This window comes from Sinohyriopsis cumingii, chromosome 13 (genome assembly GCF_028554795.1).
Source record: "Sinohyriopsis cumingii isolate HCF-2022 chromosome 13, ASM2855479v2, whole genome shotgun sequence".
NCBI lineage: Eukaryota > Metazoa > Mollusca > Bivalvia > Unionida > Unionidae > Sinohyriopsis > Sinohyriopsis cumingii.
Genome location: NC_142973.1, coordinates 42,163,943 through 42,190,562, shown reverse-complemented (window position 1 = coordinate 42,190,562; position 26,620 = coordinate 42,163,943). Strand labels below are relative to the sequence as shown.

General features: G+C 37.9%; 1 protein-coding gene across 2 annotated transcripts in view; it reads left to right on the top strand.

Moving 5' to 3' along the window:
• The window catches only part of LOC149785289 (uncharacterized), a 49,218-nt gene extending 34,598 nt beyond the window's left edge, over window positions 1-14,620 (top strand). For both annotated transcript variants that reach the window (XM_089979163.1, XM_089979164.1), the window contains exons 11-16: window positions 128-230; window positions 1,354-1,426; window positions 5,295-5,453; window positions 9,210-9,352; window positions 9,746-9,897; window positions 13,241-14,620. In XM_089979163.1, coding sequence (XP_089835289.1) covers window positions 128-230; window positions 1,354-1,426; window positions 5,295-5,453; window positions 9,210-9,352; window positions 9,746-9,897; window positions 13,241-14,082 — 1,472 coding nt within the window. In that variant the 3' untranslated portion in view covers window positions 14,083-14,620. The remainder of the gene's footprint in view (window positions 1-127; window positions 231-1,353; window positions 1,427-5,294; window positions 5,454-9,209; window positions 9,353-9,745; window positions 9,898-13,240) is intronic.
• Window positions 14,621-26,620: the final 12,000 nt, after the last annotated feature.

Genomic DNA, 26,620 nt, shown 5'->3' with positions numbered 1-26,620 from the left:
TGTAGCATTTTCCCAATATATATGTAATTCTATACAGTTTGTTTGCCAATTTTGTATGTCGGTAGTATTATAGTCTATTTTCTGATAGGCAGTAATTCATTAACAAAAAATTCTTGGCAATTTTCAGGTCAGTTACAGAATGTCCTGCCAAACATTATTATGGACCTACTGGAGGACAAATGGCTGAAAGAGGCACACGATGCTGTGGAGGACATGGAGGGACTTGTCAAGTAAGACCCACTCAAAGACAAACAATACATAATGACAACTGCCTTTGCTGATGTCACATTTTCAAGAAAAGCTTCTTTTAAAAGACAATATTTATGAAATCTTTTTCTAAACAACACTTTAAAATCGACACAAAGTACACCTGTTTATATAGGACAAAATTATTGAGAGTCCTTTTATAGGTAGGTTTCACTTTATATTAATAGAAATCACACATTTGTTTCTTACATTTTTTGTTCATTTTTTAAATTTTTTCAAGATGTCCAAATTCTTGACATTATTATGCAGGGTTATTGTAACATGAAGGTACAATTTTTGTTGTGCAGATGAGCAAATTGTGAAGATGAGCAAATTGCAAATGGTTCATGATGTTAAATTGCAGTATATACATAAACATAGGAAAATTTAATGATGCTTAATTTGTTATTATACACAGAGAATATTTACATTTCTTTTTAAACACAGATAATTATTTAATTTTCAGGTTCCAATGCATAATACTTTGAAATATTGTTTACTTCTAATTGGATTGGGTGGGGGTTAAAATAAATTAGTTTTTGGAATGTTTATTGCAGCTCATGTACACAGATATGAATGTCAATTGTATGAAAAAGTTATGGGACTTCTACTACCTTTTTTTCTTTACATGGTTTCTCATAGAAGACATTGCTGCAAAATACTTCCCCACCACAGCGTCATCTATTAAAATTTTCCTATTGTATCTACTTGAGAGTTTTAATTAATTACGACGAGTTCAATTATTTTTGTGGGTATAAATTTTCATGGTTTTTCAAACTATGACATTTTCATCAGAAGTTAAATTTATGGATTGGAATAGGATTCCATTTGTCAGAACTTAAATTTGATGATTGGGACAGGATTCTAGCAGTTTGTCGATTGGGACCAAATTTCATTTGTTTCCACAGAAGGATCAATGTTCATTTGATCGTAAATTTTGTTGTTTGTACCAAACATAAAAATCCACATAAATATGTATTGCATGAAAAATAGGGTATTCATGATTAATGCTTTTGTTACTTAAAAGCTTTTTATTATTATTATTATTATTATTATTATTTACATTATTATGTATATTATTCCTTGTTATTTATTCTATTTCTGCAGGTGTCCTTGCTGTAATTCCAAAGTATTTATGGACCCAGATGCAAAGATGTTCCAGTGTCCTGATTGTACAAAGGTGAGAAATAAAAATTATTATTCCTATCTAAACAGCCTTCTTATAATTCAAAGACACTTGTATTGCCATTAGCAACTCTGGTGCAAAAGTGCATGAAAGAAAATTCATTTCTGCATCAAAGAAACTTTATGGTCAAACTGTTGTAACAGTCAGTCTGTTATAAACAAAAAGTCATCTCTTAAGCACCACCTGCATTAAACAGCCACTTTTTTTAGGTCTCTGAACAATGAAAGCAATAAAGCAATCACCCTGTTTAACAGGTGACTTTTCTCACTTCTCAGTTGTAATGGTCTGAAAATGCCATCCTCATTTTTGATGTATACTTGCTTGTAATTTGTATAAAATGTTTTATTACTCTCCATCGTATGCTCTAAACACAACAAGAGAATGATTTGTTTTCAGTATTTACTTTTTGTGCCTAGTTTATTCAGCATGTTTTTGTAATTCAAGATGCTATCATGGGCTGTTTTACCAGATCCATTGGATTCAACTCATTATACCACTGCACTATTACTGGTCATCCAGCCATTACTGGCCATCTAGCCATCACTGGCCATCCAGCCATTACTGGCCATCCAGCCATCACTGACCATTCAGCCATCACTGGCCATCCAGCCATAACTGTCCATTCAGCATTCCCAACATGGGGAGCTTTTCTTTGAAACAGTCCAGCCAACTTGGATTTGTGGGGATCTTAGTGACAGATCTGTCCATCTAGCCACACTGTCAGTAATATACCTTATTATATGGGAGATTTGAGTGAGAATTCTGTCTGTCACATCATGCCCTTGGAACACCTGGTACCAGGGATAGCTGAACCATCTTTTATACTGCCAGCATCCAGGCTGACCATATGTCAGGCAAACCCACTGGCAGTTTTGGCAGTGCCGGACTTCAAATGTTCACTGCATATGTAGGGAGAGATTATGACATTTTCAAAGAGGACAGACTCTTGTCATTGATGTCACCTGGTTTGGCTTATCCAGGGCTGGAAACAGACTCAAATTTTGGACTTGACTCATTGAGTGTGATGAAGCCCTTTCCAATCATTGATACTCAGATCCAACCATGAAACAGATCGAGTTTAGCTTTAAGGCCACACTTGATGATATTATAGGGTGCTGGCAGCTTCAGAATGCCCTCCACCCCCTACTGTTACTCAAGACTGTAAGTTCAAACATTGGTAGATTTTGGCCAGGAGAATGAGAAAACTCCTTCCCCATTTGGCTAAAATTAAGGAGATCTATGACCAGCTTTTGGTAGAATTGATAACCCAGGAACCAGGACTTGCTTCTCAGAAAGGCAAGTTCTAGCAACATTCTCATCTTGCTGGTTTAAAACTCTACATCCTCAGTTTTAAATGTGGCGTCATTAGCAATCTTCCAACTCACAAAGACATCCAACCATAGCCACTCTAGGGTCATTAATAGGGCAGCTCTCCATACCATGGCAATAGCCTTAATGACTTCAGCCAGCTTAGACGGGATATGAAGTGACACATGTCTGCAGTCCATGCTGCTCAGTCCTCGTCATACCACTATTTGGGTCATTGTTGCTATTTTTGAGGAAAAATTGAAGAAGCTTATGGTAAGTAATATTCTACTCCAAGGCAGAACAATCTTCTCGCACTTTTTAGTCATCTAGGTCTTCTAGTGAAATGGGGAAAAGTCTAGCCTCTGCCCGTCCCAGCTTTGGTCTTTCTGGGTAATGAGTATATCACCAACCTGAATCTGGTATGACTTCCTCATGTTCACATAATCAGGATCATTTGCCTACCCTCCCATGGTCCTTATACCAAATATAATCCAGAAGTTACAGGGTCAAAAATACGAGATGATTCTGATAGCCCCTCTCAGCCAAGACAAGACCTGGGTTATCGATCTACTCAATCTAGCGATCAGCCCAGGAAGATTCCAGCCAGCCCATATCTTCTCAAGCAGTCATGGTCAGTGGTGTTCCTTCCCCACCCAGGCTGTCTTCTTCTGCATGCCTGGTTCATACCAGGGAAGCCTTGCCAGACAAACAGTTTAAACCTTCGATCATGGAGCAAGAAGGCCACCCAGTCTGAAGGCTTACAAGGTTAGTGGTTTGTTTTCAGGGACTGGTGCCATACAATAACATCATTCCTCTGAATGTTTCAGTCCCTCAACTGGCCGACTTTTTTCTCTGGCTCTTTGAGGACAAACAGTTGACCATAATTACTATAAAGGCTGCATCTCCATGATGTCGGACACATTCAGGCATCATGTTAGACCTGATATTGGGCATGATAAAGACTGTTGGATCTTTTAGCCAATTTTGATCTCAGTCGATCAAAATCCCTCACTCAAAAGTGGAATCTGTCCAGGGTTTTTCCATGGCTCAATTCGAATAAATTCAAACCTCTAGCCAACACTGAAGTTACTATCATACAAGATATGCTTCCTGATAACTTTAGCTTCTGCATGCAGGGTAGGTGAGCTATATGCCCTTTCTGTTGACCGAAACTATCTTCAGTTTAGATCTGATGGTTAGGTGGTCCTCTTGACACAATCAGGCTTTGTAGCCAAACTTAGGTTGAGCTTTTTCAGTAATCAAAAGAGTCGTCATTCACTCCGTCTCTTCCACGGACAGGTCAAGAGCAGCTGCCATGGAAGAGCCTGTTTGTGCACTCAGGCACTATTGAAATGCACAGAGACAAGTTGTGGCATGAGAAAATGCCTGTTCCTTCCAGTGCAAGCTAGGGAACAGGATATCAACCATCAAGCCCTTGTTGCATGGCTGAAATGGGTTATACACTTGGTAGACACTGAGGTCTCAAAGAATCAGTCACCTCATGAAGATTACTGCTCTTGAGATTTGAGCTATCTCTGCGAGCCTTGCATTCGAATGTAATGTTTTCACCCGAGATATAATGGAAGCTGTTGGCTGGCATGCAGAGTCGACCTTCTCGAGTGCAGAGGCAAACCTTGAAGCTGGTAAATTCGGTGGTGGCAGCCCAGATAACCACCAGACCCAATTAAAACTATCAACACAGCCTATCACCTTCACTGGATTTGCCAGTGAAATTTTGTAGATATAAGATTTCACTGTTCTTAACCATATGTAAGGCTTACTTATCAAGTGACCCTAGGCTGTATTGTTTATGTAATTAGGAGAACAGGTTATCATTCACATGGGAAATCAGGCTATCATTCCCTTGAAAGATGCCCAAGGTAGAGGTGTATGCTCAGCAGTCCCTCTTTCTATCACCTATTCTCTTATCATAATGTGATTGGGGAATGTATTTGAAGGAGAAAGCAAATTTTTAAGCAAATTAAAATAACCTCCCAGCCACCCCATGCAAGCATCCTTGTTAGTATATTGCTCAGCTAAAAACTAGCGACACGTGGCAGTGGCAAGGGGAGGTCATTGGCAAAAGGCATTGCCCTTTGTCTATATGAGATAGATAAAGATGATTTTCCTTCTTTGTAGTAGAGCTGGATTTGAAAGATAGTAGGCTAATATTCCTAACATAATGAAATTGGATAAGTATTCTCTGAGAAACATAATTTACTTAAAATATTTGCTTTTCATGAGTTTATGAAATAACATGTGATTGAACAGAAATATAATAAATATTCCAGTGACTTTTTTATTCAAACCATATACGATGAACTCCAGATATAATTTAGCCCATGAGGTGCCTAAAATAAAACCACTATATCCAAATTACGTTATACCAAAGCGAAATATAATATAAACATGGGAAGGAACGCTGTGGTGTGCTTTATAATATCTATTATTTCATTCCTTGTTTTTCATTATAATCGGAATTTACTAGTGAGTTATATATATTAAATTTATCTGGAAGTCTATCTAAATTTTTCTCTTGCATGTCTGATTACAGATTACTTGTCGTTACTGCCAGAAAGATTGGGCAGGGGATGACCACAATGGATGTACTGCTAACCAAAACTCCTCCATGACCACTGAAATGGAGACTGCTACATCAGGATACACATTTGCATTTCCTCCTAATTGGGACATGACATCTAATATGGACAAGGTGAGGAGTGAAAGAAAAAAGGTTAAATAACAGTCTATGTATAAGACATAGTTTTCAAACTACCCACTTGGGTTTGTAAAGGTGTAATGCCAGGCATGGTTATAAAAACAATCAGTTGACATGGCATTTAATCCACCTTTTATACTGCGCTCTCTTTGGCACCATCAGTTCATAGTTAACCTTGTGAAGGGGATCACCAGAAATGGATAGAAGATAACCGACTATAACCTGTTCAGGGGAGATCACCCACTGTAACCCTGTCATGGGAAGGTCACCCACTATAACCCTGTCCAGGGAGCCATACAGATTTAGCACATTTTGCACAAGATTAACTTATAATATGTAGGTTCAGTATTTACAACAATAATTTCACAAATGGGATCCATGGCCAAGTATTTGTTATCTAACTACTTAGAGGATTGCCATGAAACCTAACATGCACGTTCATCCCAATGACTGGTTGGTCCTAGATGAAAATGGTTCCACTCAGACATTGAATGTGGCCACCACAGCAGTTATATTTGAAAATCTTGTTATTGTTACTCCACCTGAACAGATGGTTATTTCAGCATGAGGTTTTCAATATAAGGAATTATTATGATGTCTAGTTAGTACAGTGAAAATGGTGCCAGTCTAAACGTCCATTATGGCCATCATGATGGCTGTAATGAAAATCTTGTTAGCACTATTCCCTAGTGAATGCATGGTCATATTGAGTTGGGATTTTCATCCCAAGACTTTTTATGATACATAGCTGGTCCTGAATGAAGATACTGCCATCTTCTGTCTAATATGGCCACCTTGTTGGCTGTCATGAAAATCTTGTTATTGCTCAAGGATATCAGAGATCGTTTCAACTCATGGCAGTTAAAAAGAAGAAACAATCTTAGCTTAGATTTCTAGAAATTTTTTGGTCAGTAGAGCATAAATCTTTTTAGGGTCTCTTGTTTTCATGAGGAGCCACTGTATTAGTTTCATTTGGGAATCTACCTGAAACTGACTTGTCTTTTCAAGTAGAAGTTCGGTTTCTTAAGTTGTTCATATGTGTGATTCAAGATGCTGTCAATCATGTTGTGTTAATGACAGCCAATTACGTGTAGATATTTCTTTTAATGGTTTCATCATTTCAGGTCCTGTTTGGCAGAGTTGTTGCCCTTTTTGTGTAATGAGCATAGCTGAGATCCATTCACCATATTTGGATGAAGATTGATATACATTGTCTCATTGATCATGGTGTGCATTCTATGCATTTCATCATTCATTATCTGAGCTGTAACCAGCCTATGCCCCTGTGGGCTTGGGAACATAAAAAAGATGCACCCTCTAGCATGTTGTAAGAAGGGACAAATCGTGACAGGAGCCAAAGTCGTTCAGTGGTTAGCATGCTAGACTTGCAACTGAAAGGGTACAGGTTCAAATTCTACCATCAGAGCTGCCCTTGTTAACTACAGTGATGTGACCATTGGCAAGGCATCTAACTCCAACAGCCTCAGCACTAAATATTGCTGTGCCATTAGAACTGAAGTAAATTAAAACCATTCTAACCAGCATAGCTCAAAAACTATTCTACATACTGTGATGCAATTTGGTTTGAACATTGTCTCAGACATAGATGTGCTTTTCATACCACTCCGGTGGCCTAAGTGGTTAGATAGTCTGCCTTGGATGCAGGAGGTCGTAGGTTCGAACCCCAGTCGAATGATACCAAAGACTTAAAAATGCTTCTAATAGCTGCATCACTTGATGCTCAGCATTAAGAGGTTAGTGTTAGGACTGGTCGACCTGGTGTCAGGATAATCACTATAAAAGTTATGGCCCTTGACAGTTAACTTCATATCTTCAGATAGGGTGTTGCTTGTAAGTGACACAGATTAAGAACAACTTTACATATTCTGATGCAATTTGGTATGAACATAGTCTCCTAGCCTTATATTTGCTCTCAATGGGTTTTGTCAATTCTATGTCCCTGACTGACGGGTATCTTTCAATCATCAGGATTAAAGCCCAAGAGGTCTGAGCTACCTCATTAGCCTGTCTAACTCACTCATCATTGGAGGATGTTATGAAGGCAATGTTTTGATTGTCACACATGACTTCTTCTATCTCCGTTCATTTGCGTTCCAGAGCGAAAGCATTTATTCTGAAGGGCCCATGCTTGTGGTACAGAAAAGTAGCTGAAGTGGATACTAACTTACAATAGCAGATATTCCTACAGTAAACCTCAGTATTTCCTTGTTTATACCAGTTTTTGAGGCCATTAGTCTCCCACCACCCTGGAAAATTCAGCTGTTTAATACTGGCTAGTTAGTATGGCCAGATTCCCACCTACTTCTTGTGCAGCAGACTGGGTCTGTGTTCTGGGCTGGATTCTCTCCCTAATTCTCTTTGGACATTCATCTGTGTGAGAATGGATTTTTATTAAATGGATGAGGGTAATTCTGTCCCAGAATAGGTAAGTCATTAAATACCAACAAGTAAATATTACATCATTAAAATTAGCTTGAACTCCCTCCACACAAACCCGCACACAAAAAATACTTTTATGGTAATCAGCGCAGCTCAAGAACCCAGCATATTCTGATGCCTTATGTTGTGCTGAACATTGTCTCATGGACCTAAAAATGGTTTTTATCTTGTTAACTCCATTTTGGATAGAGTTATAGCCCCTGACAACTAACTTTATATGGAATGTTGGTTGTGTAACTGACATAGTTCAAGAACCATTCATCACGTTCTGTTGCAGTTTTGGTATGAATATTGTTTCATAGACTTGCATGTGCTTTTTATGGGTTTAGTCTTGTCTAGGTCATTTTGCAAATAATTAAACTATTGTCAAGCAAATTTTTGTCTTAACATGAAAACTTGGAACGTTACTTGCAGTCTGCATAGCTCACAAACCATTAACATATTCTGATGGAATTCTGCAAGAACATTGTCTCTTACATCTATACCATTTTGGACAGAGTTATGGCCTCTGTGAAGCAGTTTTTCAGCACATGATAAGCAATACATGACAACCAGTATATTTGATGGAGGAAGAACCCAGGAAAACCCCATAAAAAACCACTTAGCCACAAGAAGCTTCTGGCAAGCTCTTTCACATATCCATTGCAGCTGAGCAAAGTGAATGGAGGTGAGATCTGTGAGTGATCTTTAAAGGCAAGCGCCTTAGGCCAATTTGTACATACAAGTACCCACACCCTTAGAACAAAAGATCACTGTGACCTACGTTTCACACCGTACAGCTTAGGTTAAGTTTCTGCATTTAACTCCTAACCAGATAGGTGTTATGCACCATGTATATTTATGCTGTTAAGCCTAGAATCATGAAATTCATTGAGCAGATGCTGTAAAACACCAAACCAAAACGATTCATCATGGTAGGTACAGCTCATCACTGGAAAAAGTTTGTTGCAGTGATCTACTTTTCACACTCACGTAACTTTTTGGGGTATTTGGAATATGCCTTGGCAGACTGCAAACTTCTAGTTTTTACATCAGTTTTAGGGCTAGAAAATTCCAGAAATAGATTTTACTCTGTGAATGAGATTTTTATTATATTGCACAAAATTTTGGATTTTTCTTTCTTTTTTCATTCAGAATTTTGGGCAATTTTTAAAATAAAAGATAACTTTACTTGCCAAGAAAAGTTTTCAATTTGCCTTGGGCTGCCATGCAGTCCAAAATTTGAGTTATCTGAGTTTGCATGTCTTGTTTGAATATGCGAATGTGACTGCCATCTGTTTATGCTTTCAGAGCTACATCAAAGTGCCCCTCAAGTCAGATGCACCAGAGTACCTCCATGTGATGACAGAGTTTCAGGGATCTGGGGGCATAAATCATACAATTAGAAACATTTACAGAGTTCAGAATCCACGCCTGTGGCAGAAATATTCACTGTATGTTACTTGAGATATGAACAAATATTCATAATTTTTCTGCAGAATTTTCTATAAGTTCATTTTGTATCAATGTTAAATTTTATTAAGCAAACATATCATTGTAGAACAGACACCTGCATGAAAGCACAAATACAATTTCTTGGACTTGGTGATTAGTATAGACTATTAATTTTAAAAATAAATGTGCCATTTTCACTAATGACTTTCTTCCAGAAGAACATTATTGAATTTAGATACTGACATAAATGTAACTTGCAAAACTACCGAAGTAAACCTGATCACTCTCAGAAATAGATAAATTCAGAGTATTTTCACACTGTGATCTGACCTATTGGGATCATGTACAAGTTTTGTGGTACAAAGTTTACTTGCAAACTTTAATTTGCACAGGCAAAAGTCTCACATGCTTGAGGACCTTGGACTAAACTTACTGAACGAGAAACACCTGTACCATGGCACAGACGATGATGCAGTAGAAAAAATTTGTAAAGAGGGTTTTGACTGGCGACTCTGTGGTGTCCATGGAACTGCTTATGGCAAAGGTGGGATAAAAAGGATCTTTATTTGTCTTTTAATTTTCATTAACAAAAACATCTGTTCACTATAAGTTGATTTTCTTGTCACTTTTATATCATTTTTCCTCCTTTAATAGACAGATTTATGAAATGTCCAGGTCACTGAAGTGCTGTGTTCAGCCATGTCTTTTGTAAAATTTAATAAAATCATTGAGATGATTTGACCTTTCTAGTGGAGAAGAATTTGGATAAAAAAGAGAACTTGAAGGAAACCCCAACCGTAGCTTGGCAACCACTTTTCCTTGGTATAAATCAGAATAGTGGATCAAACAAAAGAAGATGGATGTATGCATGTATATATGCATGTGTTTGTGTGTATGTATGTATATATGTATGTATGTATGTATGTATGTATGTGCCCATGTGTGTGTATTTATGTTTGTGTGTGTGTATGTATGTATGTATGTGTCTATGCATATATGTGTGTGTATGCATGTATATGTAAATATGCATGTGTTTGTATGTATGTGTGTATGCATGTATATGTATGTATGCATGTGTGTGTATGTATGTATTTATGTTTGTGTGTATGTATGTATGTGTCTATGCATGTGTGTGTGTGTGTGTGTGACGGCATATAAGCAAATTATTGGCTATATAGTATCGAAGAAAAGCTTGTTAGCAACATGAACATCTTGCCAAAATCTCCAACATGACAAAACCCCTCCAACCAAAGTAAATACCACCAGAGATAGGTATTGCAAATGCTTTCCCAAAAATTCAGTCCAAAAAGGCACACAAAACAAAGAGAAAGGCAAACCAGAGTAAAATCTGTAAAAGTACAAAGTGAAATTTTTTAAAATATAAACCACAATCTTTTGGAACCTTAAAGACCTTTTCATTTGAAATACCATCACAGGATACATCCACCAGCAAACAAATTTACCTCAGAATGTTGCCTTTTACAACATGCAGGAGGTGAAAACTTGCTTAATATTCATCACATCACCTGCTGAAGGAGGGTGGCAAAACAAGGTAAACAGGTTTTATTTTGTTCATGCAAGACTTGCAGACAAGGAGAAATAACTTTATAATGTTAGCTTTATATTATCAAAGTCTCAAGTATGTTTTATGATGATCAACCATAATAAGTATAAAAAATACACAAATATTTGTGGAAAATTACTCCAGCAAATATATGTTTCCACTTTCCGACATTATGCTGGCACGACAGGTAGTCTTAATAATATCTCAGTATTTTCTTGAGTTGGTGAAGCATGGTAAGTAACACCAGATGATAGAATTACTGGCTTTATTTTCCCAAAATTTTGCTTGTGTACTATTATTGGGCTTGAATTAGGTAAGTGGTATATTTATTGCCTATCCCCATACTTCCAAGATACGCCACATGAAGTATGGTCTATCCTAAGATCCAGTGTTGCCAGATTGCAGATATGTATATATGTCTCTTCACATTCAGTAAGTGTATAGGGTGGGAATTTTGATTGTTTCCCAGTTATGACCCAGGGCAACTCCCCTACCCCATGTGCATGACCCATGGCCTGTATTGCATGCATATGTTCATCTCCATGTGCCCATTATACATAGTTACATGGTTGATATCTTGACAGTTTTTGAGTCCTCTACCCTAGGGGCATGACCCAGTGTCTGCATTATATGCATGTCTTATTTATCTCTTAGCCTCCAAAACCCATATATGGTTATAAAGTAGGGTTCTCAATACTTTCCAGTTGATGACCCAGGGACAAAACTCAAAGGTGTAGTCAAAAAAAAAACACAGGTTACCTGTAACATAGTTTGTATATCTGGCATTGACTTGCTTTTCCTTTGAATGTATTCCCTGATCACATTAATATATATGTTTCCACTTCCTGACATAACTTATGTTGGCATGACAGGTAATCATAATATCTAAGTACACTCTTGAGTCAGCGCAGCAAGGATAGTAACACCTGAAAATAAAATTGCTGGCTTTACCTGCACAGTCAACTTTCTGAAGCTTTTATCTCTGGGATTGAACTTCACTCAGATAAGAATTTAATATGATGGGTCAGTGGTTGCCACCTAGACAACCACCAGACCTAATTGACTTCAGCACAGCCTCGTAAAGGGCATGCGTTTAATGTTTTGCTGAATTTAACCAGAAATTGTATCAGTAAAAACAGATAATTGTTTTCTTGTTGACCATGTATTGTTATCACTGGTCACATGACCATCTGTCCTACTGTTAGCAGGTGAGGGCAGTGGGTTATCCTTCATTTAGAGAATCCAGCCATTCTTCCCACAAATGGTACCTGAGTAGAGGTAGGATGCTTAGCAGTCCCTCCTCCCATTACTTGCTGTCCTAATGTTTATGTGATCAGGGGAATGTACTCAAAGGAGAAAGCAAATTATTTTAGTAAATTATGTTTTTACAAGAATACTTAGCCAATAACATTTCCATGAGACCCTGCCAAATCTGCATACAAATGTAAGCATCCTAGTTGATGTATTGCTTAGTTTAAAACTGGAGTCACCTAGCACTAGTAAAGAGAAGGTTAGGAATAAGAGTTTCTTTCCATGGTCTATATGATATATAGATATAAATGATTCATTTTTAGTCTTTTGGGGAGTACTGGATTTGAGAGGTATTGAAGGTTATTTTCCTAACACTGTTGTCATCAGGTAAGTATTTTCAAAGAAACATAATTTGTTTTAAAAAATTGCTTTTTGTTGGTTTTAACAGCACTTTTAACACATTTTTGACTGTTATTATACCATGGAATGGTAGCTAAGGACCTTTTCCAAGAACACATCAAGGCAGCCAGCGCAGGCTGGCCTGGGTGGGTATTGAATCTGTAACCGTTTGCTTATAAGGCTACTGCTCTACCAAGTGAACTACTGCAGCTCTCCTGTTATTGATGGTGATGCACGCCAGCCGTCAGATAGCCAACTGTAATACTTAAGAAATTACTTAAGATTGTTTGTTTTAAAACTAAAGAACTTCTCTCTCAAAAGCCATTATGCACATCGTCATGTTCCAGTCTGTACCTTAAATGGTATAGGAGGACCTGTACTACATACGAAGGTGAGCATTATATGGTAAGTAAGCTCATGTCATTGTCTTTGTGATCTAGCCTAAATTGTTTGATAGCACACTAATTATTTTTGAAACAATCTACAACTAAGCATTAGAAGTAAAAGACAAATGCTGTTTTCTAACTTTGTAGCTTAATGTTTGCCTGCCTCATCCATTGATATCAAGTTTTAATTTTTATACGTATCTCATCCATTTGTATAAATTAATCTGTCCCTTGTATCAGGGTGCAGTTTGTGTTAAATGTAATAATTTTTCCTATTTCCCTAACAGGTACCTACTTTGCCTTGGATGCAGCTGTTTCTTGCAATTACTCCTCAAGCAGCAGACAAAGCTCAGGACTTTTTGCACTCACACTCAACCCAGTTAGAACATTTGGAGTGGCAGTTGGGGGATATTTTGGTGCAGCTGTACTTGGGGGAAGTGCAAATGGAAATAATGGAAACTTTGGAGTTTCACAAACATCATTTGGCAACACTAGCTCTGCACCAAGCCTTCCAGGGGTTGGAGTTTTTGGTGCAGCTGTAACACCTAATGTACCACAGAGTTCCATAAATAGTGGTTTTACTTTTGGAAGACCAATACAAGGTTCCTTAAATTCTGGTTTTGCTGTTGGAGGTCCATCATCTTCTGGAAACTCAAATACAGGATTTACTTTTGGAAACTCCAATATCCCTTCAGGTTTTGGCTTCGGGAGCAATTCTGGAAATTCATTATTTGTGACACCATCATTATCAAATACCAGTAACTTACATTTACCCCAACCAGCTTTTGGTTTTTCTGTAGGTACTTCTCCAAATCAGAACCAGTCTAGAGGGACAAATGCAAACAATCTGTTACAACAAATGCCTCATAACCCAAGCTTTGGTCAAAATTGTTTTCCATCCCCAAGTGGAGCAAGTTTTCTCCAACCCTCACGATTCATGTTTTATGCAAAGGTTCTTGTTGGGCAGTGCTGTAGGGGAGACTCTTCCATGAAGAAACCACCAATTAATCAGAATGACCCACAACAGAGGCCATATAATTCTGTTGTAGACCACCCTAACAACCCCAGAATCTTTGTCATTTTTGATAGTTCTCAAACCTATCCTGAATACCTGATTGAGTTTGTCTGAATGTAAAAAAAACAACAAGAAAGTACTTAAGCCTATTACTAAAAACCAGATTTTAAAATTGACATTTGAAATGGAATGGGGGTAGGGTTGGGGCTGTTATACTGCCCGTGTGTGCCTACATGCACAGTGTGTTGCAACTCATCCAACATCATTTGAGATGGAGACTTATTAGCTTTGGATTAACCTTGGACACCTGGCCCAGTTTTGGTTTTTTCACTTTGTAACAGAAACTCGAAGCAGGGCCGGGGGGGTGCAGGGAATGCAGTGAAATGAAAACAAACTATCCGAAAAGTTTGGGCGTTAGTGATGTTATCATGGATTATACTATATGGAACAAGAGATTAAAAACAAAACATGAACATGCCATTTTATATTTTTTCTAAAAACTAACAGAAATAAAGTATGTTTTTGAGAATGATAAATGAAACAAGCTTTATCAAATCCTATTATAATTAATGACATTGTACAAAGTTATGACTTGATAAGCCGACATCAATGCTTTACTGAGGGATGAAATAAAAACATATACTTGAATTAATTCACAAGTCTGTACCTGCACCTCTGCACAGGGAATGCAACCATAAATTAATGCAGACGCTTTGTAGAGATAGGGGAATAAGTGTGTGTGGCAGACCTTAAAAATCTCAAAAACCTAAAGTTTCATTTTTACCTTAAAAACTTTTTTAAAAAGCCTTAAAAAATTGAAAGGAATGTAAATAAAAAAGACAAAGCCTAAAATTTTTATAAAATGTTGAATAGCTTTACCCAGACCTCACATAAGAATGCTCTTTTGCACAACATTTCATTAGGCAAGCCTAGCAGTTGAAAAAGCACAAAAATTATGCAAGTTAAAGACATCTAGTCATTTTATTCTTTCTTTCATTTTATAGACTGTAATGGCATATCGTTGTCAGATGTAATGGCATATCATTGTCAGCTGTAATGGCATATCATTGTCAGCTGTAATTGCATATCATTGTCAGTTGTAATGGCATGTTGTTGTCAGCTGTAATGGCATATCATTGTCAGCTGTAATGGCATATCGTTGTCAGCATTTTTAAAAAGGGCAACACTTGTACCCTGTAAGAAACATTTTAAAATTTTAACTGATGCACCTTGCCTGAAATTGTGTTTTGAATTAAGTGAGTCATGCCTCAAATCCAAGCCAGAAGATACATTGCCAACATGGCAGAAGTAGTTCATATAGTTAGTGACATCATTCTAAAGGTTTGAAAATATGTTAAACTGCACAAGTATGTCAACTTTTGGACCAAAATCATCGTGCCATATGACAATTTTGTAGCTTTTCAATCACCAGATATGTAACTTCAGTAAGTCTGATCACCACCTTAAGTTGTACAGACTTCTGGGCTGCACCTTTGGGGATTGTTAGCACCAACCTGTAGAGTTTAATAAACACAGATTAACCCCTCTGTAGTCTTGAGGAGTGTTGTTAAATATTATCTTTATTTTAATTTACTACTCAATTTTCAGGTACAAGGACACGTTCAATTGAAACAGTGAATAGTAACACACATTTACATTCTCTGATTTGCCCTGATTATTTTTTATTTCGAAGTAAATCAAAGTGAGGTGAATTCAAATTTACAATAAGGGATGATTTACCCCCAGACTACCCTAGATAGGAAAAACATGGGAGATACATATTGTCACTGTCTTTTTAATTCACTTGAAGAAATATGAAATATCACAACATTTACTTTGTTTAAGGTACTACAAAAAAAATTTATATTCTGACATGTTTGTTAATTCAACTTGACAAGAAAACTGTTGATCTCCAATGTTGGAAATTTTGACTGCATGCTATTTTTTTATTTCGACTTTTTTGATCAGCTCTTTGTGTAATATTTTTAGATGAAAGTCATAGATTTGTAATACTGAGACCCTGATAAATCCAGAAAAGGTAACATATTTCAAAATACCTTGAGCATTGCTGGTAGCAATAGTAAAACGCACTTATAACTAAGTTGGCTTTCAAAACTGGAATATGTGTGATGGTTGGAAAGGGAGAGTGGCGTTGTTTCTGCACAATGCAAATATAAAGTGTGCATGATGGGATAAAGTAGAGGAAGTCAAGGCTCTTGAAAAGCAGCCAGATGAGAAGTTTCAAGAGCTTAAAAATCCATGTAAAGAAAATGTATATATCCAAGGAAAGGATATAAAATCCATGTAAAGAAAATGTATATGTCCTAGGAAAGGATATTATATATAGTGTACAGTGTATTGTGAATTAACTGTGTATACAACTGTATGACCTTGGCTAAATATGACCTTGGCTAAATGTTTTAATTTTTTTAATGAATTATTTGCAGGAGGACATTTTAGTTTTTAAAATTTCTTAACACTTGCACATATTTTTTTTAATATTAATTTTTTCACTTTATTTTCATTTTTTTTAGAAACAAACTCAAAAGCATACTTTATAAAATTTTAAATAAATGTGCTCACAATTTAAATAATCATGTAACTGCTTTGTGTCATGAACCTCACAAAATTTTTCAAACCTTGAAAAAACCTAAACTGAACCTTACATTTTCAAGTGTAATTTTATTTCTAACCAGGGGTAATCCTTGTGCCCAGACATCAATCACTCCACCCTTCCCTGTGACACACAGTCTCCTTATCACAACTGTATTGGAAGTCAGATTGGCATCATTCTCATTTAGGACCAACTAGATTCCTGGAAATTCATTTTGGCCATTACAGCACCAGTCCATTTGAGGGACTCTTGTTAAAATTTAGTTTAATAAGCTTTATGACATGCATGTATATAAAACAATCTTTAACTGTCATGCAACAGATGAAAGATGCAAAGACAGTTTTTGTAATGTAGATTTCTTTTATGTTACCTATTAAAATGGAAAACAAGTTTTCATAAAAAAATTTCTAGAGAGAAAACAAGCAGCTGTGGTTGATATTCATTATAGGGATAATGTGATCCAGGAGCAATTTTAGATACTCAAAGAAACTTTTAAACAAGAAGCCTGATGTGCATGATTCATTTTAGAGCCATAAATATATTTTCCTTCTCCAATTCTTTATTTATGTTGAACTTTGCTTGCTCAGGGTCTGATCTAGGATGGACGAGCAGTTGGATTCACACTAATTTCTGAAACAACTGCACACAGAAATAAACCAAAAATGAAAATTGCACATTATATTGTCAAACCCAATCTATTATTTCTTCATTATTCTGTATTCAGAAAATCCCCTCGATTCCAAATGCAGGGGGAAAATTTCCACCTTAAATTTCAAGTTGAACCATAGACACTGCTGCTTCACTTTTGCATTTACAAGACTGCATATAGCAGAGTGCCAGAAAATACAGATGTCTTTATTAATATTTACATGTAGTGGCCATGTGTTCGGATAGATCAAATCGTATTAGAGGTGTAAGCCAATTTAATGTGACAAACTGATAACAACTGCTTTCATTCATTTATAAATGGCAGTTTTTTGGTACATATGACAAGAATTTCAAAATTGCCCTTAAGTACCACTAGGTTGCTGATACTTTAATCACATTAAAATTAAACTGAACTTTATCTCTTGTTCTGCATGCCATATATATATGCACAGTAAGAAGCAAGATGAAATTCTGTGTGACGCTATTTTGAACCTCCATTATCAGACAGTGTTTAATTGTTTCTAATCATCTGTAGATACGTTATTCTCTATGATTGTCCACAGAAAGACAATTGAGTATGGTTCACTCTCTTTAAGGTGCTATTTATGGGTGTTGTGAAAGCTATTCAACAACATGGCTTGTGTAACACAACCAGAATATTGATCTAATTTTGATCCCGATAAACATTTAGTTAGTGGTTCTTACCCATTTTGGTAGCAACTCGGATTGGGTTTGTGGTGTTAGCCTCGTGATTAGGGGCCTCAAGTGGCTGAGTGGTCTAATGCACTCACCATTCCGGATCACTGCTATCTCACCTCTGCCTGCAAGGGTTCGAGTCTCGGGTTCAGCTAACGTGGGTAGATGAGAAAGCTTGCCAGTAGGTTGGTGATTCTTCCCGGTGTTTTCCAGATTTCTTCCTCCACCAGTCATACTGGCCGTCTTGTATAGCCTATGTTGTGCTGAAAAATGGCATTAAACCCTACTACAATAACAAGCCTTGTGATCCATCAAATGCTAAAGAACCAATTCAGATTATTAAGGTGATCTTGGCAATCTATCAAATACAGCATGGTGACCCAGTTTTTGTTCGTTTATCTGAATCCCACTGCTTAGTTTTAAATTACACTAATATTGGATATGTGATAATTTTCATCAGGATGCGTGACTGTTGAAATGACTATATGGCATTTACAACCCTTAATGGATAACTTTTTATGGGGTCGTGGCAGCTGTTTTGTATTGCTTTGTATTTATTTTGCTCTGATTGGCAGATGGATGGTGATGGAAGAGTTGTAGCTTCAGTCCAACATCTCTGTCATTCTTGGCAGGAGACTTAAAGGCATTAATAGCATCATCTGGTTTGATATGCTTCATATATGCATTAGATAATGCACATATTACTTGAAAAGCTGAAACTACTAGTGTTATTGTTAATAATAAAGACAGTTAAATCAGCAATGATGGACCAGATTTTTCATGCACATGTGCGTTATATAGTGTTATTTAGGGTAATGAAAGACTACCTGTTGTGAGATACCATAATTTGTTGGCTGGTTCTGATTTGTTGGTGGGTTCTGTTGTATTCCTAATGGATACAGGTAATCTGTTAATCCACTATAATGTTACTTGTCCATAATATAAAGTTTGCTTGTCCATAATATAAATTTTACTTGTCCTTAATATGTTTCTTGTTCTTAATATAAATGTCCACATTGAGTACAAATATGAATGAATATATTGTTGTGCATAAGGAATATTTATCAGCTAAAGTGTCTTTTAGTTGAACATTTTACTGGTATTTGTTTTCAATATTTAAATGTTATGATTATATTTTCTTTTTCTGAGGTCCTAGAATTTTTATTAATTCTTCTTATTTCTGTGCAGTGCTGTGAATTACTGAATTTTTCAAAGGAAATAATTTTGATAAATTCACTGATGTGGAATACCATAAACATTTCTTTCACTGTCCTGTCCATAGACATCAATAAAATTATGACTGGGAAATTTGAGTTAATTTTAGATAGTCATTTGGTCAGGTGGTAACTATGGCAATCTGCATGCAGACAAACCAAACCCAAATCCCACAATGTGCATGTACCTTTTTATTTATTATTTTTTATGTGCTGTTTTACTTTGAATTAAGGAGAATTGTTGCTACTGATATTTTGTGTGCGAATATGCCCATAACACAGCAGAACATAAAAGGTAAACTGCCGGTATTATCTCGTGTGAGATCATGATTAATCTGCTACTTCAGTCTGTTACACATGTTGCTAGACAATACATTTCAGCAAAAAATAAAAAGAAAATTAACTTGCTCTGAATAGATAATGGATATATTTTATTTCGTGGATGAAAAACTCTAGTATTTTCACACACTCGATGAAATGTTATTCATTCAATCCAGCAAATATCCTCTATTTTATCAGCCCTTTTACCAGTGTAACTGCTTGTTGTTGTTGTCTAGAAGTGTAGTATCTATTGTACATATTAAAAGTTATCACTGTCTTTCTTAGTTAAGATAGATTGGTAGTCAGACTTGCAACTTGGGAGATATATACATTTTCTTATGAGTACAGAATTTTACTATTTATTCAAGACAACTCTGCTTATTGTATATACTCTCTTGAAAGGTAAGTCCAAATGCAAACTGCACAGACCCAGATCTGCTTTCACATAATGTGCTGGCAAATTTGGGTCAGTGCAGTTTGTTAGGAGTAATCAGTAGAACAAACAACATGCCCTGGTCTGCAGGTGCACTATGCTACAGCAAGTCGGGATCTTTTTTTTTTAGTTTGAATCGGCTTATAAGCAAGTATACATCGTATATTATGAGAATATGGCATGTCTATGTATTCTGTGGTAAGATTGAGCTATGTTCTTAAATGTAATCAACATAATGAAGAAAGATGTTTATATTTAGTAGGAATTTTATTAAACTGTATTAAAAAAAACATATGGTGGTTTTTTGTATTCCTTGTTCATTCATCTCTGCATGCATGCAGTGCACTGAAATAGTATGTATCACCACATTTATATAATAAAGGTATCCAAATTCATTGCAGTCATATTTTTACAGTGTGTTGCAAAATATCCACATTTACATTAAAAACAAATCTGTTCATTCTTCATTAAAAGCATTTTGTCAGATCAAATGACCTGTCTACCCTTTTCTGATATCTGGTTTATAATGTCTCTCACACACACCTTGTCAGATGGGATGTAAAGATTTGGCCAAATTCAAGCTTGGTCCAGTAGTACAATACATAGTAATGGGATATGAGATCTAGTTTATCATATCACTCGCACCCTGTCTAGTATGATGTGAAGAATTTGGCTAGACAGGGGCTAGCTTCTAGTGGGATATGGAACCTGTCAAGTGAAGAATTTGGCCAGACAGGGGATAACTTCTAGTGGGATATGGAACCTGTCAAGTGAAGAATTTGGCCCGACAGGGGCTAGCTTCTAGTGGGATATGGAACCTGTCAAGTGAAGAATTTGGCCAGACATGGGCTACCTTCTAGTGGGATATGGAACCTGTCAAGTGGAGAATTTGGCCAGACAGGGGCTAGCTTCCTTTGTGGGATATGGAACCTGTCAAGTGAAGAATTTGGCCAGACAGGGGCTAGCTTCTAGTGGAATATGGAACCTGTCAAACGAAGAATTTGGCCTGACGGGGGTTAGCTTCTAATGGGATAAGAAACCTGTCAAGTGTCAAATGAAGAATTTGGCTATACTCTGGCTTGCTTCTAATAGGATATAAACCTGTCAAGTGTCAAGTAAAGAATTTGGTCAAACTTCAGCTTGCTTTTAATGGGGTAAGAAACCTGTCAAGTGAAGAATTTGGTCAAACTTCAGCTTGCTTTTAATGGGGTAAGAAACCTGTCAAGTGAAGAATTTGGCCCAACTCAGGATTGCTTCTAATGGAATATAAAACCTGTCAAGTGTCAAGTGAATAATTTAGCCAAACTATGGTTTGCTCCAAAATGGGATATGAAACCTGTCAAGTGATAAATTTGGCCAAACTAGGGCTAACATCTAATGGGATAAAAATCCAGTCAAGTGTCAAGTGATGAATTTGACCAAACCAAGGGCTAGCTTCTAGCAAGATAAGAAACATAAAGTGAATTATATGGCCAGACTCGAGCTTGATGCATCGGAGGACAATTAGTAATGAAACCTGAAATCTGGTGTATCAAATCTCTCTCACCATGTCAAATGAAGAATTTGGCCAGACTCTGGTTTGGTCCAGTTAAGAACAAGTGTACAGTGATGAGATATGAATTCCTCAAACAATCTAAACACCAATTGTATGCCAATTAATTGTACATAATTTAAACAATAGGTTGATCAGATATATGTCAGTATAGAGACCAAAGTCAGTGCAATACCAAGCTGTTTTATTATGCAATATGTTGTGACCAAATGAATTGGTCACAAGTATGCACAACAGAAGAAAAAATGACTTAAAAAAACTGAAGTATGATACATGTATAGAACAAGGCAAATCAATTCAACATGAGGCTGTAGGTACTCCAGCAAAAAACGTTTTTTCGTAAGACCAGACCAAAATCTGTATGACAAATTTACAAATATTTACATAATATAATTAAACCTCTTGTTATTGACAATGATACCTACACCACTTGATCACTGAATACTATTCAACCTCCTTTGTGCCGAATGATGCTATATCAAAAATCATTTCTGCCTACCACAATTCAATATGTGGAACATGTTACCAATTCAGATAAAAAGTAATCTGTCCATTCAAAATGTTTAAACTTACTTGAATCAGGATAAACATAAAATTCCTTTGCATTATTTTGCTGGTGCTCAGGTGGATCAAGTTCAGCTTACACGATTGAGAGCCATATATCATGTTTCTAACAATAGGTGCATTTGCAGGCAAGTAGAAATAGCTGTACTCCAAGACATTGTGTTCTCTTCACATTATCAATGACTTAACAATTAAGACATTATTATTTGGCAGTCCAATTTATTCTGATGAAATTATTTTGCAAGTATTTATGGCAGTGCAAACCTTCATGCCATTTCCAAATTAACACACAGGTCACAATCACAAAGTGGATCCCATCTTTATTTTTTTTTTACCATTAAATAATCTTTGAAATAATTATGTATGCTAGAACTGATCAAACGCAATAAATTTTCCACTTTAAATTCCAGATCTGGGCCATTAGAGTGCTCAGTACAACATATAGTGATAATGCAGTCAATTGTCCAAGGGAGATAACTCAGAAATTTACTATGCTGGCACTTTTAAAATCACAAATCTAAATCAACCTTTTTAGAGATAACCATTCGAGAACACAATAATTTGCTATGCATACATGTAGTATATTAATTATGATAATTATGAGATAAGAGTATAAAATCCAGTTTTGTTTTCGGTTTGTATCCTGAAGACCGCCCCATAAGTACCACACCAGAGGTTCCATCCTCCACTTAAGTCGTATCTATGCTTGTGATCTCTGCCTTTTGCATCTTCTCAATGCAGCCATGAATCATTCTGCTCCACACTACTGATTTCGAAGACTCAGCACATCCCTAGCAACTTTCAAAACTTTTCATATCAGAACCAATAATTACAGTTTCTGATTTTATGATGTACAATCTCAACAAAATTGGAGGAACTCCCATGACTCACAGTGGGTATATCACTGAATGACAGCACATTCTGTGTGGACGATTGCATGATTGGCAATGGTACGCATGCCCTGCTCTACTTCCAAGTGAGTTTTGTCCCCGTAATCCACTCATATCAACTCCTGAAGATAAAAGCTTTAGCAAATGCCCTTCGTTCATGGAAAATAGATGCTAAAAAAATGATCATTTAATTTAGAAAATGGGAATTTGGGGCTGTGATTCTTTTAAAAATATCCTGTTTCAAAAAAAGAGAAATCTTTTCCAGGTCAGTGATATCTATGGACAAACCCATGCTCTAGTCTGCCACACCCTGAATTTAAGATGGAATCAGCCAATGCACATCGTATAGTCGTTTCACTTCACCGCCGTCAGTAAAATCTTTAATCACTAGGATTGTCTATTTTGATCCTTGCGACGAAGTTGAACACTAAGCTCCGGGCCTCTGTCTTGCCAGCGAGTCATTCGAAATCCTGTGTAGCCAACTACCAGTTCCCGAATTGAAACTATCCTTCTCTTGCTCCTGAGATTCTCAGTGACTTGCTGAAATGAGGGAATCAAAAATTAGAATAATCCTGATGACTCATCTGGAGCGGAAAATTTATCGAATCAGCTACCTCTTTGATATACTAGTGGGGGTTCCAAGGACAGCCTTCTCCATGCCAGCCTAATCCACTGAGGCTGCAGGTTTCCATCCTAAACAAGAGATGGTGAACGTACACGCCTGGCTCATATGAAACAAACTCTCAGGAAGAAACATCTCTCCAAACAAGTGGAAGACAGAATTGCCTGAGCAAGATGGTTTATCTCTTTCGAAGTCTATGAGGAGAAATTTAGTTTTCTCCCAAAGTGCGCATATCTTGGAAGCCTCTATCCCACAAATAGCTAACTTTCCTCCAAGTTCTTCGAGAACATAACAGCTCCCATCACAATCAAGGACTACCGTTCCACTTTCTAAGATGCATTTCGCCCTCAAGGAAGGAATGATATAGGCCAGAACAAAATCCCCTCTGCCCTTTTTGAGAATGTATCTTGTCTCGACCGAAAGGTTTGACCCTTTGTCCTACGCACACTCTTTGTGGAATCTGGCGTGGTTGAGTAAGGCACTCTTTGAATCATGTTCCAGAGCTTTCATGATTCAACTCTCGTCCTAGTCACCATAGCTATGTTAGATGGAGTCAGTGAAGTTAGAGGCCTTGTCGGTCGTTCAAACTAACTGCAGTTCTGCCGAGACGGCTTCTGCTTTCATGAGCAAAGACAGGTGCATACTCGTACGAATGAGCTCGTTGCCTGAACATCGTTGTCATCTTTGGATCCTTCCTCCTGAGTGTGTGTGTGTGAGGGGGACTACAATTCGTGGAGGGTACATTAAGTAATCTAAGCCAATCAGGAAAATCTCGTAGGTTCTTTCCACTCAAAGAAAGAAGAGACGATATTTCTGCTCAGGCGCTGTCATGATGGATATGATGAGATGAGAGTCACAGAGATGTTACTCCCAAGATCTTTCCTCACAGGACTTTCATTCTAAAGGGCACGGTTTGACTTGGCGGGAACTTTACCAGCAACACAATGGGTTACCATCTCAGTTTGTTCCTCAGCTACATAACTTTCTTTTTTTGTTTGTTTGTTTTTGTTTTTTTGTTTTTTTGTTTCTAAACTGCGTATATCCATAATCATCATCATCAATCCTCTCTGCGCCGTCTGGTGCTTGAGGCGACAGCAAGGGAGCACTATTTTGGTCTGTCAGCTGCTGTTATGGGGGCGGTCTGCAGGGTGAGGCCTCTGGTTTTGAGTTCTCGCTCCACGGTTCGGTGCCAGGTCTCTTTGGGTCTGTCACGGTTCCTTTTCCCCTGTGGAGTCCATCTCAGTGCCACCCTTGGTAGTGAGTCGGGGCATTCTACAGACGTGGCCGAGCCATCTCCATCGACGAGTTGCAATGGTCTCAGCGATGGTGCTTGCGCCCGCTCTGTGCCGGAGTTCCTCGTTCGAGATCATGTTTGGCCAGAAGATCCTCATGATCCGTCGCAGGCACTTGGTCTGGAAGACTTCGAGCTTGCGTTCTATGTTAGCAGTGGTCTTGCAACACTCTGACCCATACAAAAGGACGCTCAGCACGTTGCTCTTGAAGATACGGATCTTCGTGTGGGCGCTAGGGTTTGTTGTCCTCCAGATAGGCTTTAGCATTGCGAAGGCTTGGTTGGCCTTGCTGATTCTTGTGGTGACTTCCCTTGTGCAATCTCCATCCGTGGCGACCTTGCTGCCCCGGTACGCGAATTCGTCTACTTCTTGCAGAGGCTGGTCGTTGATGGTGACTGGGTCGCCCACTCTAGTGTTTTTCCTCAAGACTTGTGTCTTCCCTATGTTGACTCGAAGACCTATGGTGCTTGCTGTCTATACCAACTGTTGTGTCTTCTGTTGGATATCCTGGTGTCTGCTTGCCAGCAACCCGATGTCGTCGGTATAATCCAGGTCATCCAGCATTGAGGTCAGCGTCCACTGTATTCCTTGCCTCCTGCCCTCTGTAGTGCGGCGCATGATCCAGTCAATGGCCAATGAGAAAAGGATCGGCGAGAGAATGCATCCTTGCTTCACTGCGGTTTCCACCTTGAATGGTTCAGTGAGTAGATTGTTGTGGATGACTCTGCATTCAAAGTTCTCGTACAGGGACCTGACGACGTTGACAAGTTTCTGGGGGATGAAGTAGTGTCGTAGGATCTTCCACAGAGAAGCTCGGTGCAGGCTGTCGAAGGCCTTCTCAAAGTCCACAAACACCACATAAAGGGATCCATTCCACTCATGGGACTGCTCAAGGATCTGTCTCAGAACGAAGATGTGGTCGATGCAGGATTTACCCTTCCTAAAGCCGCCTGCTCCTGGTGTAGGATGCCGTCCACAGCTGTTGTGATGCGTTGGAGAATGATGCGACTGAAAATCTTACTGGAGATGGATAGTAAGGTGATTCCTCGCCAGTTGTTGCAGTTCCCCAGATCTCCTTTCTTTGGAAGTTTGACGATGATTCCTGTTTTCCAGTCATTCGGTGCTTCTTCACTATCCCAGATCTTTTGGAGACTCTGGCAAAGAAGCTGCGGTGTCTTTGTGTCTTCTGCCTTCAGCATCTCGGGACATACTCCATCATCGCCAGGTGCCTTCCCATTCTTCAGCTTGTGGATGGCCTGCTTGACCTCCTCAACAGTGATGTCGTCGCAGTTGATGTCAAGGTCCTCCTCTGCTTCAGGAATGTCAGCGAGTACTGGTGGGTCTGGGTGATTCAGTATGGACTCAAAGTGTTGCTTCCTTCTCTTCAGCTTCTCCTCCTCCACTGTGACATGAGTTCCATCTTCATCTCTCACTGGAAGGTCGTGTTGCTGGCCGTAGTCGCCCTTCAGCTTCTTGGTGTTCTGGTACACCGTCTTCATGTCTTTCTGCTCTGCTGCTGCCTCCGCCTCCTTTGCCAGTCTCTCTGTGTATTCTCTCCTGTCTCTCCTTGCTGATTTCTTCACCTCCTTGTCTTTTCCTCTATACTCCTTCGAAATTCTCTCTTTCAGTCTTGATGACTTGGAGTCCAAAAGTCTCTTTTTAATCTGTCTTCTCCATAAACCATTTTCTAATCCTAGCCAGCTTCTCACACGAAAATTAATTTGAAGATTTTATATTCTGACTTAAGGTATTATATAAATCGGCATGTTGTTCATATTTTGCAAAATATGTGGAATGTAAGTTAAA